General features: G+C 39.4%; 1 protein-coding gene across 8 annotated transcripts in view; it reads left to right on the top strand.

The window, feature by feature from the left end:
• pard3.S (par-3 family cell polarity regulator S homeolog) overlaps positions 1-14,759 on the top strand; it is a 396,021-nt gene extending 381,262 nt beyond the window's left edge. For all 8 annotated transcript variants that reach the window (XM_018268701.2, XM_018268703.2, XM_018268699.2 and 5 more), the window contains 3 exons: positions 1,010-1,130; positions 6,893-7,020; positions 13,436-14,759. In XM_018268701.2, coding sequence (XP_018124190.1) covers positions 1,010-1,130; positions 6,893-7,020; positions 13,436-13,829 — 643 coding nt within the window. In that variant the 3' untranslated portion in view covers positions 13,830-14,759. The remainder of the gene's footprint in view (positions 1-1,009; positions 1,131-6,892; positions 7,021-13,435) is intronic.
• Positions 14,760-15,812: the final 1,053 nt, after the last annotated feature.

Genomic DNA, 15,812 nt, shown 5'->3' on the forward strand with positions numbered 1-15,812 from the left:
ACCATTATGCTGGTTCCAGTCCTGTTTTTTCAAGGGTTCGAATTACAGGGTGCAAGGGAGCCTTGGAATTAGCACCTGCCTTAAAGGAACAGTTCAGTATAAAGATGAAACTGCGTAAACAGGCTGTGCAAAATGAAAAATGTTTTCAACATATTTTTCCAAAAATGTAATATAAAAAGGCTGGAGTGACTGGATGTCTAAAATAATAGCCAGAACGCTACTTACTACTTTTCAGCTCTCTAACCTGTTCCTAGTCAGTGACCACTTGGGACATAACTGTGCAGTTATTATGCTTTCGATCCTTTGCACGCAGGTCACATTCAAAAGCAAACTCACTGAACAGTTATGTCCCATGTGCCCCCTCCCCTTAAAGTCGCTGACTAACTCAGAGTTAGAGAGCTGCAAAGTGTTCTGTTATGTTAGCCATCCATTCACTCCATTCTTTATACATTACATTTTTGGCTAACAAACTAAATTAGTAATTTTTTTTATTTTGCACGGTCTGTCTATTTATCCAGTTTAATTTTTACACTGCACTGTTCCTTTAAGGAGGTGTTTCCTCCAGGTCTTTACCTGCCTACAGATTTGTTTGAAACCAAGGCCAAAACCAGACTTGTTACAGTCTAAATGAATCTTCCCCATCTTTTCAGAAACAATTGTTCTACTTTATCTCTGGTCACTCAGTTAAAGGGGAACTGTTGCTATCTTTAAAATATATGCTCCGTGGCTGAAATTAAATAAGTCACAAATCGTTCTTATTTTTACAGTTATTTATTAAATACATGCTGTGAGTCTCTGACAGATCCACCTGCTCTAATTGGCTGATTCCAGCTAAGTCAGCGACTTGCAATGCGTGACTGACCCACAGCATGGTTGAGTTGTTTGTAGCGGTTGAGGAAGCACATTAACCATCTATCTCTTAACTGCAAGTACAGGGACACTTCCCCTTTAGATAGATAGATAGAAGATTGCTTCTGAACCCTTAAAAACTGCTCTTATTTTTTTACAGCAACCGATCAACCCCTAGCAACCACGACCGGATACAGCGCCTTCGGCAGGAATTTCAGCAGGCCAGGCAGGAAGACGACGTGGATGAACGCAGGCGAACGTATAGCTTCGAACAACCATGGGTAAGTGCTTACTGCATCCATTAACTAATGCTAAAAAGGGGGAATATTATCCATTAAACCCTCTCCAGAGGGTCATTTCAGTCCTCGAGGTGCTGTCCAAGCAAATACTATCGACCTTTCACCCTGCGGCCTTTCTATGATCACAGCCTGGTGTCCATTAAGGATAATTTAATTTCATATTTGTCGTATCAATCAATCTGTCTGTCGCTTTAAGGGCTTTCCTATTTCTTTGCCAAAATGTCTGTATATTTGTGTTTAGACTGCAGACATTGAAGATTCTCCACTTATTGTATAAAAGCTCCAAAAGAGCGGTATATATTTTTATATTTAGTCAATTCTGGATTTGTTCTGTTCATTTTTGTTGGGCTTGATATGGACGAGGGAACAAATGTATCTATTTAATAATTAAAGTCGGGGGTCAGGCACAGACAGTGCACTCAGTAATTAAAGTGTCCCTGGTGGAATAAAGAAAAGATAAAGTCCCAATATAAGTATTTGTATACGTCTCCTCTATCGCTGAGCACCAGGAGGATAATTTTCCCTCGGGTGGTGTGGAGTGTGCGGCTTCTCCAAAACTGCTTGGATCCAGCTACTGAGGGTCATGGGCAGTAATATGCCGGGAGCAGACAACATAATGCGGAACACTGTTGCCCATATTAGGGAGAAAGCATTGGGAATAGAGGAGAGTAGATAAGTGCAGTAAAGAAATCTAGCGTCGGCACATTCCCTGTATAACTACATGTAACCTATTATACATTCATATGTGCATTTCTCTGACATTTTGTGGTGTGCTAATACCTCAATGGGACCATAAAGGCACACTATTTATAAAGCGGGTGTCCTCTTATCATTCATAGCTACACATAAAGTCCATTCCATATCTCTTTAGGGCTTAAAATATTGGATGTGACATTTGTTGCTTTTGCAGACCCTTCTACATTCAGTACCAGAACACTCTGCTTAGTTTGGCGCAGGCCCAATGATCAAACCTAAAAAAGGCTTACTGTAAAATAGATGATTTGGAGGGATATGAGTCCACATATGACCTAAGCATGGATAGGGGATGTCTAGCGGGGCCATGACCACAACAGGACTTGTTTCACCTTCACTTCCCTTATACATGCACAAGGACCTTGTTTCATCTTGTTATAACATTAGCAAGAGGGTTTTTAGGGCAGAAACACATGTTCAGATGAAATATTTACTGGTAAAAAAAGTAAATAGTAATCAAGATGAGGACTTGGAAGGGTAATAAGGGCAGAGGCACATGCTCAGATTTGGGGAGATTAGTCGCCCGATGACAAATTTCCTCTTCTTGGGGGGCGACTAATCTCCCCAAAATGCCTCCTGCCGGCTAGAATGTAAATCCCCGGCGGGATGGCACTTGGTGTGCTTCATTTTCACAAGTCGCCCGAAGTTGCTTCATAAGGAAACTTCGGGCGACTTTGGAAAACAAATAGCTCCAAGTGCCATCCTGCTAGCGATTTACATTCTAGCCGACGGGAAGGCAGTTTGGGGAGAATAGTCGCCAAGAAAAAGAGATTTGTTGCGGGGCAACTAATCTCCCCGAATCTGAGCGTGTCTCTGCCCTTATTACTCTTGCAAGTCCTCATCTTGATTACTATTTTCTTCTTTACCAGGCCAACAAAACCATCTCTGAATGGTGGAGGTTTGAATCTTCCTATAGCCTGCATTCCCTGTCCGGATAGTAGCTGAAGGCAGTCTTAATATGTCAAAAGCTCAAAAATTAACACAATGCATTAGAGCAGTGGTCCCCATACTGTTAAGCTGGAGCGGGCATGCCTGGGGCTTAGCCTGAAGGCCAGTTAGGGTAAGATCTTGGGATAATGATTAGTTCTACATAAGCTTTATACCCCAGTTAGAAAGTTTATTATGAGTATGAGATTTGGGGCGGACACTTTTTTTTTGTTTATATTATTGGAACTATGGTTGAATGGCAGTGTTTTGCTATATCTATAACATTATGTGCTAAGGTAGTCCCTGAACATTGGTTGGTCCAAACCAAAAAAGTCTGCCTTAGAGAGAGCAAAACATGAGCGGCAAAATGGCTCTTTATCAAGTCCACCTCTCAATCCCTTGTGTAGAAGGGATCTTAGTCTTTAGTCTAATGTTGTTACACCTTCTTATTTACCCTTCTCTTCTGCTTCCTCTAACCTGGAATTGTAAAACATGTTGCCTGCTAGATAATAATGTTAATTCATCTGCACGTTGAAGTTTTCGGGAATTGTACTATTTGCCATCCAGATTTAAGCTTTTTAGTTCTTAAAACTATCAACCCTAGTAACTTTTAGGTATTTTTAAATGTCAGTATCAAGGATCGTAAAACAAAAAATATATTTAAAAAAAAAGCTAATACTAAAAGTACATTTAAAGGTATTTTCACCCCCATCGCCATTTTCTATCCTGTTGCATTTGGCAGGCAATCGTTGGAGGCAGCAGACAGTTGATCAGACATTTATTTCTGCTGTGCCTATAATGCATTCTATGCGAGACATAATGCCCTTCGGAGAATTGCTTTTCAATTTGTGTTTGTACACTACACAGGGGGTACACAAAAGTCTCATACATTCTGTCTAAATTAATCCATCTGCTCCCAATCGCTTTCTTTTAATACAAAAAAAAATTGCTGCATGTTCCCCTTAGCAACCTTAAAAATATAAGATGAAAACATATTCAAGGGCATCTCTTGAGCTATTGAATTACAGGGTTGTAATTTTGATTCACAATGGCTACAATTCAATTTCTTGTACTGAACATGGCATATAATTGTAGATTTCCAATTAGTACTAGTCCTCCCTTTTTTTTTTTTTAAATCCTTCACTGATATTGCAGTGTATGATTGTGTACGGTTCTTAAGATTCATATAACCTCTATTTATCAGGAAAATGTCTTTCTGTATTTAAGTTTCTAAGCAAGATGTGTCTTCAGTCAACTGAGAACCTGTTTTTATTTTCACATTATGTTTCTCGTTAATAATTCAGGACAGAGTGGTCATTGAACTCTTCTCTTACAGTGAAAGTAGACTTGAAAAGAGGACAAATCGTGTATTGCTAATAAACAAAATCCATGGATTATCTGTAAAAATGTATAAGGAATAAATATAAGGAGGTTAGATGTCAATAAAGAGTATCTTATAATCATATGAAGGCATTAGGAGCTTTTATACAGCTCTCAAAGCTCCAGTAGACAGAGGGGGTACATTGTTCCCAATATAAAGGGTGCTTTGTGATGCCAGTTGTGTCACTTGACTTATAGATTCAGAAGAAATTCTGTATTCCCTACTGTAAAATACAAGAGTATTAGAAGTACCCTCGGATTTGTAAGGCCTCCAGGCTGTATATGATTGTAGGACCCCTTTTGTGCAACTTCTTCTCTGTTATTGCATTGTCTAATCCAGGGATCCCCAACCTTTTTACCCGTGAGCCACATTCAAATATAAACAGAGTTGGGGAGCAACACAAGCATGAAACATGTTCCCGGAAGTGCCTAATAGGGCAGTGATTGGCCATTTGGTAGCCCTTATGTGGACTGGCAACCTAGAGGAGGTTCTGTTTGGCAGTACAACTGGTTTTTATACACCAAGACTTGCCTTCAAACCAGGAATTGCAAAATAAGCACCTGCTTTGAGGCCAGTGGGAGCAACAGTCAAGGGGTTGGGGAGCAACATGTTCCTCACGAGTCAACTGCTTTATTGGAAATGTTTAATTTGTTGGAAAATGTCGATATTCCTATTAAGGAAATTAACCTAGTGCCTCATGGTTGAACTCAATCATCCCCAAAGATAGCCATTTGGGTTTGTGTTTCACCAGTTGTTGCCTTCACCGTTGATTTGCCCATTGGGTCCAGTGTTTGTCACTGTCAATGAAAATCAAGTTTAGGAATAGATGTTCCTTGTTTTCCCTCAGTCAGTGACTATACCCCCCTTTTTTAGGCTCTCTGTTAAGGTAAAAATACTCACAACAGCAGCATTTGTTTAGTGAAAGAACACCTTGATGCGTATAGAGATGCTGTGTGGCTTGGTTCAACTTTGGATAAAAACTTGCAGAGCAGAGCTTTCTTTCCATACTTTCCTCTATTGACTTGACGGCTCAATTTTTTATAATTATACCCTCGACTGCGAGGCAGTGTTTGCACAGCTGGAAACATGTTATTTTCCTTTCTCCTTTTTTTATTATTTTACTTTATTTCACTGATTTATTTTGAAAGGGCATCGGATGGCCTTTCAAATGCCATGGTATTTCAGAATTTTGGGCTGCTAACAATCTGCACATTTTATTTCCAACAAAAATATTATATTGTGTCAAATCTGCAAATGCATCTCCTTAACTGTGGTAAGTCATTTGATCCACAATTATGGAACGACTGGATGCACCAGAATTGCATCAGCTTAGGGAATACTTTTCATGAGAATGAGCTGTATCTTGCCTAGATTGGCCAGATTCAGGTTTGACCAGGTTCAAGAGCCGGATTTACACAGCGGCCTAGGCCCTCTGTCGTTCGTTGCCCCATCCCATCCCTTTTATTAGCTCAAATTTTCTTCGGAACTAGAGCAATGGAGATTGGAACACGGGAGATTTTAAAAAATGATTGTATCTCCTGCGCATCCCCAGTGTTTCTGAACCAATGTGGTTGTGGTTGGGCAACATGCTGCCCCCAAAATCCTGCCGCCCTAGGCCTTGTTGGCCTCTCCATAAATCCGAGCTTGCCAGGTTCGCTATACAAAAGAAGACATATTTGATGACTCATTGTTTCTTTGATCGTTTTGGACTGCTTTATTTCAGATGATGGAAATGCCCACATTGGTTGATAGTGTTGCCTTAATCAGCGTAAATAACATTTTCATAAGGACTAGACAACTCCTGCTTCCATTCCAATGGAGGTCCTAGCCACATTAATTCTAAGAGAATGCTGAAAAGAATAAAACCAGCCAACACTGGCAACAGCAACGCTCCTCATGGTACCCATTTGGCTTTGGAAAGAAGATAACATGGATCTCTTGGTCATATGCAGAGCATACAGAGGTTTCTCATTACTGGCAGGGATCAAATTCAACAGCCCAGCTGGGAAGTCATGTAGTTTTATCTGCACCCCCATAGTACTGCCCCCCTAGACAGCTGCATCTAAAAGCTTCCTTCAAAGAAAGTAGCTCATACATTTCTATTTAAAGAAGGTTCTAAAGAACAAAGTGTAAGGGTATAACTTAAAGGTTCTGAAATGTTTATTTGTGATGCATTTTCCATGGATTTCTAGGAAGCATCACCCTTCGCATTAATCAATGGATTGCAATGTTCTGTTAAAACTCTTGGAAAAATGCCACAACAGGGGCCAGCAGTATGCCATACTCCAAAGCTGATTGTACAACACAAAAAGAAGTACCTGCATACTTTATTTTATGTATTAAAAAATAGAATATAAATCTTGCATTTGAATAGGGTGCAATATGCCTTTCAAATGAACAGACTGAACCACATAACTGTGTCCCTGCAGTGAAATTAAAGGCTGTTGATCAAATGCATCTTTATGAGCCAATCTAAATAATGGAGTGAAAGAAAGCCTTGCCCTGCCAAAGTCGCCATGTTGTGGTAATCAAACAGCTTGACAACCCTCATCAAATACACTGGAAGAGTGTCCTGAACATTTACTACATGAACTACTGCCTAATAAACGTGCGTCTCCAGTTGGATGTATTTTTTTGTTATTTAGGGCCTTTTATTTGACTTTTATTGTGTTCCTTTCTCCAGCCAAACACAACTACCTATAATCAGAGTGGAAGGCATTCGGTTTCTGTTGAAGTTCAGATGCAACGGCAGCGACAAGAGGAACGAGAGAGTTTCCAGCAAGCACAACGCCAGTACAGCTCACTGCCCAGGTAATATAACCACGGTACTGCAAGAGTAGAAGGATATTGATAAAGGAGAATACAGAAGGCCCTCCCCTGATTTGTGCATTTGGGACATAAGGCACCCATAGGCCACCTCTTGTAAAACGAGTTTATAAAAATAACTACCGTAACGTAGAAGTCAGAAATCAAGTTCATTGACTAGGGCTTGTGCTGAACATACTTTTTGCTTGTTGAATCAAAGGGATACTGTCATGGGAAAAAAAAAATTCAAAATGCATCAGTTAATAGTGCTGCTCCAGCAGAATTCTGCACTGAAATCCATTTCTCAAAAGAGCAAACAGATTTTTTTATATTCAATTTTGAAATCTGACCTGGGGCTAAACATATTGTCAATTTCCCAGCTGCCCCAAGTCATGTGACTTGTGCTCTGATAAACTTCAGTAACTCTTTACTGTACTGCAAGTTGGAGTGATATCACCCCCTCCCTTCCCCCCCCCCCCAGCAGCCAAACAAAAGAACAATGGCAAGGTAACCAGATAACAGCTCCCTAACACAAGATAACAGCTGCCTGGTAGATCTAAGAACAACACTCCATAGTAAAAACCCATGTCCCACTGAGACGCATTCAGTTACATTGAGAAGGAAAAACAGCAGCCTGCCAGAAAGCATTTCTCTCCTAAAGTGCAGACACAAGTCACATGACAAGGGGCAGCTGGGAAATTGACAATATGTCTAGCCCCATGTCACATTTCAAAATTGAATATAAAAAAATCTGTTTGCTCTTTTGAGAAATGGATTTCAGCGCAGAATTCTGCTGGAGTAGCACTATTAACTGATGCGTTTTGAAAAAAAAAAAATTTCCCATGACAGTATCCCTTTAATGACAAATATTTATGGTTGTTTATTGATCTAAACAGGGAAATTGATGGTATTCCATGTTTGGTTCTTGAAAAGTATGCAATTAGATTATCACAAACCCATTTGTTTTAATTGTTGTTGTGTGTGTTTTGTTAACAGAAGTTTATTATGCAGGGGGGATTATCTGGGCACTGGCAATCTAACTATCCACCTCGCAAGGACCAAACATGGAGTAGCTTCAGTTTACCAGTTTAGTGCAAGAAATAACATGAACCATAATTTTTTTAAATTAAAACAATAGGTAAAAAGTATGTTCAGAACAAGTCCTATTCATTACACTCATGCTGAACAAGGGTGGAGTAGGAACCAATATGCTTAATGATATATAGTGGCCACAATTCCTGCTTTGTACATATATACTGTACATTTAGCGGTCAGGCACAATAGGATTAAAAAAAATAACCAAAACCTGTGTATAATTAGTAACAATCTGTGCTAATTCCATATAAAATAATCTATGATTTGTGCGGGTTTCCAGACCAGACATGTACCAGTCTCGGCATAACCCGCCAACCTTTTTTTAATTTAAAATCATAGCTTTAATTAAATGTCGCAATTAATGTAGCTGTTCTGGCGTCGCCGTGATCCGTACACTTTCTCTTCCGTTTTCAGACTTCACAATGCCTGTCTGATAAATTGATATGATTTAATTGAAACATTATCACATCTGTCTAAAAAGGAAAATCCTAGGGGGGAAAAACAGTCTGAAATGTTCCATTTAAAGCCAAGTTGCAATTAAGAATCTAATAATTGCGCATTTTGCAAAGTCCTGGAAGCCGTTATTCCATTTTTTAATGCCGGCATGAAAACGTGTTGATATAATTGGATGAGACAGTTTGTTGATTAGATTGCAGTTAGTAATATATTGATAAAAGAGAAGAACCCCCTTGTTTAATTAAAGAAGCAGTCATGTGACGGGAACACAAATACATTATAAAGGGATATCAATGGAAATGCAATCAGAGCTGAGGCTGGTTCTCCTTTCCTGCGTCTGTGTGATCTTCATCATGCCTCTTTTATTATTTTTCTCATTTCCTAAATTAACTGGATTTGCCAGAGATTTTAATCCCAGAAATGGAATCTTAATGTAGGAATTACATTTTAACCCCTAGCATGTTGTATAGGTGTTCTTCATGAAAATATCGCCATCATTTCATGGCACAGTACAGAGAATGTTTGTCTAATATTTTGCTGTGAAGTGCAAAAGAAGACCTGGGCTTTGCACTCTGAGCCCCCTTAAATGGAACCACTCCCTAATAAAGAATCAGTATAGAAATGTTGTACCTTGTGCTTTCATCTTACTATACCAGTCCAACGTTACAATACAGTGAGGATCTGTAACTCCACAAAACAACCCCCAGTATTTGCTAGGACACAACACATGCCAAGCCTGATGTCCATCATCTAAAGGTGACCTACCCAGGATCAAAAAAGCTGCTCATCCTTCAGCAATTTATTGGCCACTGATGGACCTCTCTAACCCATCAGGCTCAAAATATATGCCAGGATCTGGATCTCCTAGTTTGGCAACCTCACTAAATGAGTGGATCTGCCATACATTTAGAAAGATACACCCTCTGTAAAATGCCTCATGCAGCAGGTCTAAAAATAATGCAACAACCAATATGTAAGTTTAAGTTAAAGGAACAGTAACACCAAAAAATTAAAATGTTTTAAATCAATGACTATATAATACAGCGTTGCCCTGCGCTGGTAAAACTGGTGTGTTTGCTTTAGAAACACAACTATATTTTACATAAACAATCTGCTGTGTAGCCATGGGGGCAGCCATTCAAGCACAGGATACAGAGTAGATAACAGATAAGTACTACTATAGTTTATATAAACAAGCTGCTGTGTAGCCATGGGGGCAGCCATTCAAGCACAGGATACAGAGTAGATAACAGATAAGTACTACTATAGTTTATATAAACAAGCTGCTGTGTAGCCATGGGGGCAGCCATTCAAGCACAGGATATGGAGTAGATAATAGATAAGTACTACTATAGTTTATATAAACAAGCTGCTGTGTAGCCATGGGGGCAGCCATTCAAGCACAGGATACACAGTAGATAACAGATAAGTACTACTATAATTTATATAAACAAGCTGCTGTGTAGCCATGGGGGCAGCCATTCAAGCACAGGATACAGAGTAGATAACAGATAAGTACTACTATAGTTTATATAAACAAGCTACTGTGTAGCCATGGGGGCAGCCATTCAAGCACAGGATACACAGTAGATAACAGATAAGTACTACTATAGTTTATATAAACATGCTGCTGTGTAGCCATGGGGGCAGCCATTCAAGCACAGGATATGGAGTAGATAATAGATAAGTACTACTATAGTTTATATAAACAAGCTGCTGTGTAGCCATGGGGGCAGCCATTCAAGCACAGGATACACAGTAGATAACAGATAAGTACTACTATAGTTTATATAAACAAGCTGCCATGTAAATATGAGGGCAGCCATTCAAGCACAGGATACACAGTAGATAACAGAGTTCTGAAGAATCCCATTGTATACTGCAGAGCTTATCTGTTATCTGCTGGTTATCCTGTGCCTTGTACTATTGTAGTCCTACTGAAGCAAACACATGAGTTTTACCAGTGGAGAGCAATACTACATTATATGTCCATTACTTTAAATCACTTTAATTTTTTGGTGTTACTGTTCCTTTAAGGTCTCCAAATGAGCAGATCTCTTCCAGATATGCCTATCTTGAGGTGTGCAATGTTGGGCAAGGGATCACAACGATGCTAATGCAGCCAGTCAGACCGAGGGCCACATCAACAAACCAATGGGGCCCTTGATCTAACTGGAATTTTAAGCCTGCTCGATTAACATGCTCGATTAACATCAGGCTAATTTTCAGCCAGATATTGATCACTGAAGACTGTCGGGGGACCCCATACATTGAGCTACCGACTCATTTCCTGGCCGGTGTATGGCCATCTATACACTGTAATGATACGATCATGAAATGGCACCACCTCAACTGGTTCACTTGGGTTTGACTTGGGTTTAACTCGAGGTTTAACAATTACTTCCAACCTGGATAAAAGTTTTTTTCAAGTCCTTAATCCACTTATTATTTCTATTGCTATTTTAATTCTAACACAGTGCTCATAAATGTTTTGGATTTAGCAATGTGTGCCAGAGCTCATAGAACAGAACAATGTTTGACTGCTCCAAGCACTTGACGAATTGATCAGCTTTGATAAAAGTGTCCCTTTTCCTGGCTGCCGGCAAACAGGAAAGTCTTAATAATTATGATATAAATCTTATTATTTATCTGCCCTTTTGACCTTCATTTCAGAGGAGCAATAATATAGGACAACCTTTATGCATTTCCATTTCATTTTGTCCTCAAAGCCAATATTGTGTAAGGCTATGGTATATAACACAGAAATCTCATTTAGTGTTTTATATGATGATATCTCCTCATTCCCTCTCCATTTATTTTATTCCGCTGAACATTATGGTATTTGGCACCTTATGGTATTAGTGGTTTTTTTTGCTCCTTTCTTGGAATTACCCTAACTGATAATAATCCCATTAGAAGACACAATTCACGTGAATGATCCCTTTTATTTAAGCTTTATTAAGCCCTTTGGTTCCTAGAGCAGATCTTTCTGACAGCAAATGAATTCCAATAACTTATCAGTCTGAATACCTTTGTAAAATGAGGGCTACCTTCATACCAAATTTAGGAGTCACCCCCTCATGCTGTAATATAGAACCATTAAGCTGAGATGAAAGCCCCATTGATCCCCCCTGTTTATACACAGCAGCCCAATGATTCCATGAAACTCGTAGCAATCCTAAAACCGCAGTTGTTCCAGAGCCTGACCTTCCTAGAATTAAATGTTCTGTTTTTATTATTATATCTCAAGGCAAAAACACAAGTGAACTTTGATGACCCTAGTTCTGTTGCTCCCCTGTGCCTTATACTGAACATAAAGCTAATGTAGCTCAGCCACTAACAGGAGATACACACAACTGAGACAAAGAAGTGGAGATACCATTCCTATTTGGAAGGTTGGCTGCTAGGGAACTTCTCTTTTTTTTGGTCACTAGGCACCACTGTTTCTTCCATGTGTCCTTCTATAGCCGTATTTGAAGTGGAAAAGCTGTAGCCAAACTATAGACTTTGAAGCCATATAGGGCTATATAGACCTGTTATCCAGAATGCTCAGGACCCAGGGCTTTCCAGATAATGGATCTTTCTGTAATTTGGAACTTCATACCTTAAGTCTACTAGAAAATCATGTAAACATTAAATAAACCCAATAGGCTGGTTTTGCTTCCAATAAGGATGAATTATATCTTAGTTGGGATCAAGTACAAGCTACTGTTTTATTACATAAAAAAAGGAAATCATTTTTAAAAATTCGGATTATTTGGATAAAATGGAGTCTATGGAAGATAGGCTTTCCATAAGTCGGATCTTTCTTATTTTTCCCCGCCTGTATGCCTCAGGCATACAGGCGGGGCAGTCAATTACTTTCACTTTCCATTCAGCACTTCCTAGACATCATGACACTCCTCACCTTCCCCCACCCTCTTCACGCTGTAGGACACTGTGCATGGCCATTAGGTCCCCCATTCTGGCACATATACAAGGTTTTAGGGTGATACACAACTTGCCTTAATAACAATGTCCACAACATGGCTCCTGCCTGCTAGCTGTGATTGTGTAATTCCAAGACTTAAGGAAACACAATCTAAATAATATATATAGTGTAAGTATATTTAATTTTGCTTACTTAACATGATAGAAAAGGATTTGGAATAATTGCTTAGGACGACAGGTCCCTTTTAAAGTGGACCCGTCACCAAAAAAAATTATTCAAAATCTTATTTTATCACATTAATCAAGCAAAATGAACTTTAATTACACTAAATAAATTATTTGAACCATGTTTCCATCAGTCTGGGAATTAATAATTATAACAAGCAGGCAGGAGCCATTTTGTGGACACTGTTATTAAGACAAGTCTTGCATCATCTCAGAATCTTGTTTGTGCACCAGAATGGGAGACCTGATGTCCATCCCCATGTCCTGGTTACACAATTAAATGGTGAAGAGAACAGGGGAATGTGGGGAGAGCAGTGACATGTAGGAAGTGCTGAATGGAAAGTGAAAGTAATTGTCTGCCCCGCCTCTATGCCTAGGCATAGAGGAGGGGCAGACAATATTTGATTGACAGCTGAGATTTTTAAATGAGTTTACAACAGCTATGAATGCTTTAATTAAAAATAGAAATTGGATTTCATGTTTAATTTGAAAAGGACTTTTATTATACAGATTTTTGTGTCTGGGTGACGGGTCCACTTTAATACACATACAAAGAAATAATGCAGTAATGTTTAATTTTAAAAATTGACTACATTTGAGGCTGAGATCATAAACATGAATATATAAATATATGTGAGCTAAATGGTGCCACTTCAAGTTAGTACAATGTTGATTAAAGTGATTATTAATCTTCATCTTCTATCTTCATATCCAGGCAAAGCAGAAAAAATCCTAGTTCAGTCTCCCAAGATTCATGGGAACAGGCGTATCCTCCTGGAGAAGGATTCCAAAGTGCAAAGGAGAACCCTCGATATTCCAGTTACCAAGGATCAAGAAACGGTTACATGGGTGGGCATGGTTTTAATGCCAGGGTAATGATGGAAACTCAAGAACTTCTCCGTCAAGAGCAGAGACGAAAAGAACAACAGCTCAAAAAAAAGGGTTCTTCTGACATATCTAATAATTTTGACTCTTTTAAAAAGATGTCTGACCCCAATTATGCCCAATCCAAAGGGCCCTTCAGACAGGATGTTCCACCATCTCCTTCTCAGGTAGCGAGGATGAACAGATTACCGCCACAGGATCAAGGAAGGCCATTTTATTCCTGAAAAACAATTGTGGACTAATGCAATAATAAAATATAAAAAAAAAAATTATTTTCATGTGAGACTTTGCATTCATTTTAGACTGAACTGTGCAATGGTGCATATCTAGAATCAGTGCCTTTAGCAATATAGGCAACATTGGAATTCTCTGCCTTTGTCCTCTTGGGCCGAAGTGTTCTTTTTATGGAAGGATTTTTCACAATAAGACAATCATAGACCGAAAGAAATTCACCCCAACGACGACGCCATAAAGCCAGTCTCATCTGATTTCCAGCAATCATATCACTTCCCAAAACCTTCTCCTCTTCTGCCTTTTACTGCCCGGTCTCGTGGAATAGCAATGAACTCTACTCTTCTACGCATCCTCCTTTTTATACTTATATTGAATGGTTGGCTTGAGTATTTTATTTAGCAGCCCATAATTGGAGATATAATCGCTACAAATAATACTGACTTTTTTTTTCGTCTAAGCATTTATATATATTATTTCTCTTATGCTTTTTTTTTTTTTTTTTACTTTACCGAAAAAACAAGAAAATGTCACTGTGTTTTATGGTTGCCTTTCATCTCAGAAAAATATTTAAAAAAAAAATAATGAATTATACTTATGATACTGGGGCGAGTGAGAAGGATGTTTGTTTTTTTTCCAATTTTTTTCTCCTATAGTGTAATTTAAAAAAAACCATTTCCACTAATATTTCCCAGATTTTGTTAAGTATTTTTTTTTTTTTTTTGTCATGGGGTATTGAGATTGAGTTTGAACAAGGACAAAGGGAAATAATAATAGACTTTGCATCATTGTACAAAGAGCCACATTGTAGAATTTCTGAAAATTGTTTTTTTACTCTGGGTCATACCTTGCCCTTCGGAAATTTCACAGCTTTTATATTTGAATGCAGTTTGTACAAATGTAAGGTAAATGATGGGAAGCTGTTACAGTGTTATGTTTCATGCCAGATTTGCAAAATGGATGGGAACCTGTTTGTATGATGGGTTTATCATTTTATCCCATGGCAACATTTGAGACTATAGCTTTTTATGTATGCAACATTCCTTCCCTTTATTTCTGCATTTGTAAATATCCGTAGAATGTAATACATTGCTCCAAAAAAGGAATAAGTCAACATTTTGGTCCTCCAGGGACCAAAACATTGACATAATAAATGGGGGTGGGTGGGAGTAGTATTATTAAGACCCATGAGTGCATTCTCTATGAAGATCTCATGCCCATGGGAGCACCATGGCGGTGATGAAAAGAAGTACATATTTATAGTACACTAAAGATAAGACTCCATTGTCTGTTGTAAGATGAAGCTGCAATATGGTGGCCCTACTGATTTATAAATGCAGATGTATAGAGGAGGAATGCTCCTTATAAACAGTTACATGAACTTTTAGACTTTACAGTCTATTTCAAAGTTAAAGGGGAAGGAAACCTAGTCGGCGCAAACCCCCCACCCCCCCCTCCCGTTTGTTGCCCACCCTCCCTCCTCCCCCCTGGCCTACCCGTCCCACTGGGCAAATGCCCCTAACTTGTTACTTACCCTTCTGCGCAGGTCCAGTCCAGGGAGTTCATAGACGACATCTTCCTGCTGTGAACGGCGCATGCGCAGTAGGATCATTTCGCCGGTACGGATCTACTGCGCATGCCCGTGACTTTTGGCGCATGCGCAGTAGATCCGTACCGGCGAAATGATCCTACTGCGCATGCGCCGTTCACAGCAGGAAGAAGATTGCGTGGAAGAAGATGTCGTCTGTGATCTTCCTGGACTGGACCTGCACAGAAGGGTAAGTAACAAGCTAGGGGCATTTGCCGAGCGGGACGGGTAGGCCAGGGGGGAGGAGGGAGAATGGGCAACAAACGGGAGGGGGAGTGGGGGGTTTGCGCCGACTAGGTTTCCTTCCCCTTTAATGAAGCATAAACCCTACAAGTAATGTGGTGTATCTACCATTCAGGCGTAAGGCAATAGATCAGGTTTGGCCAGA

This window comes from Xenopus laevis, chromosome 6S (assembly GCF_017654675.1).
Source record: "Xenopus laevis strain J_2021 chromosome 6S, Xenopus_laevis_v10.1, whole genome shotgun sequence".
NCBI classification, from domain to species: Eukaryota; Metazoa; Chordata; class Amphibia; order Anura; family Pipidae; genus Xenopus; species Xenopus laevis.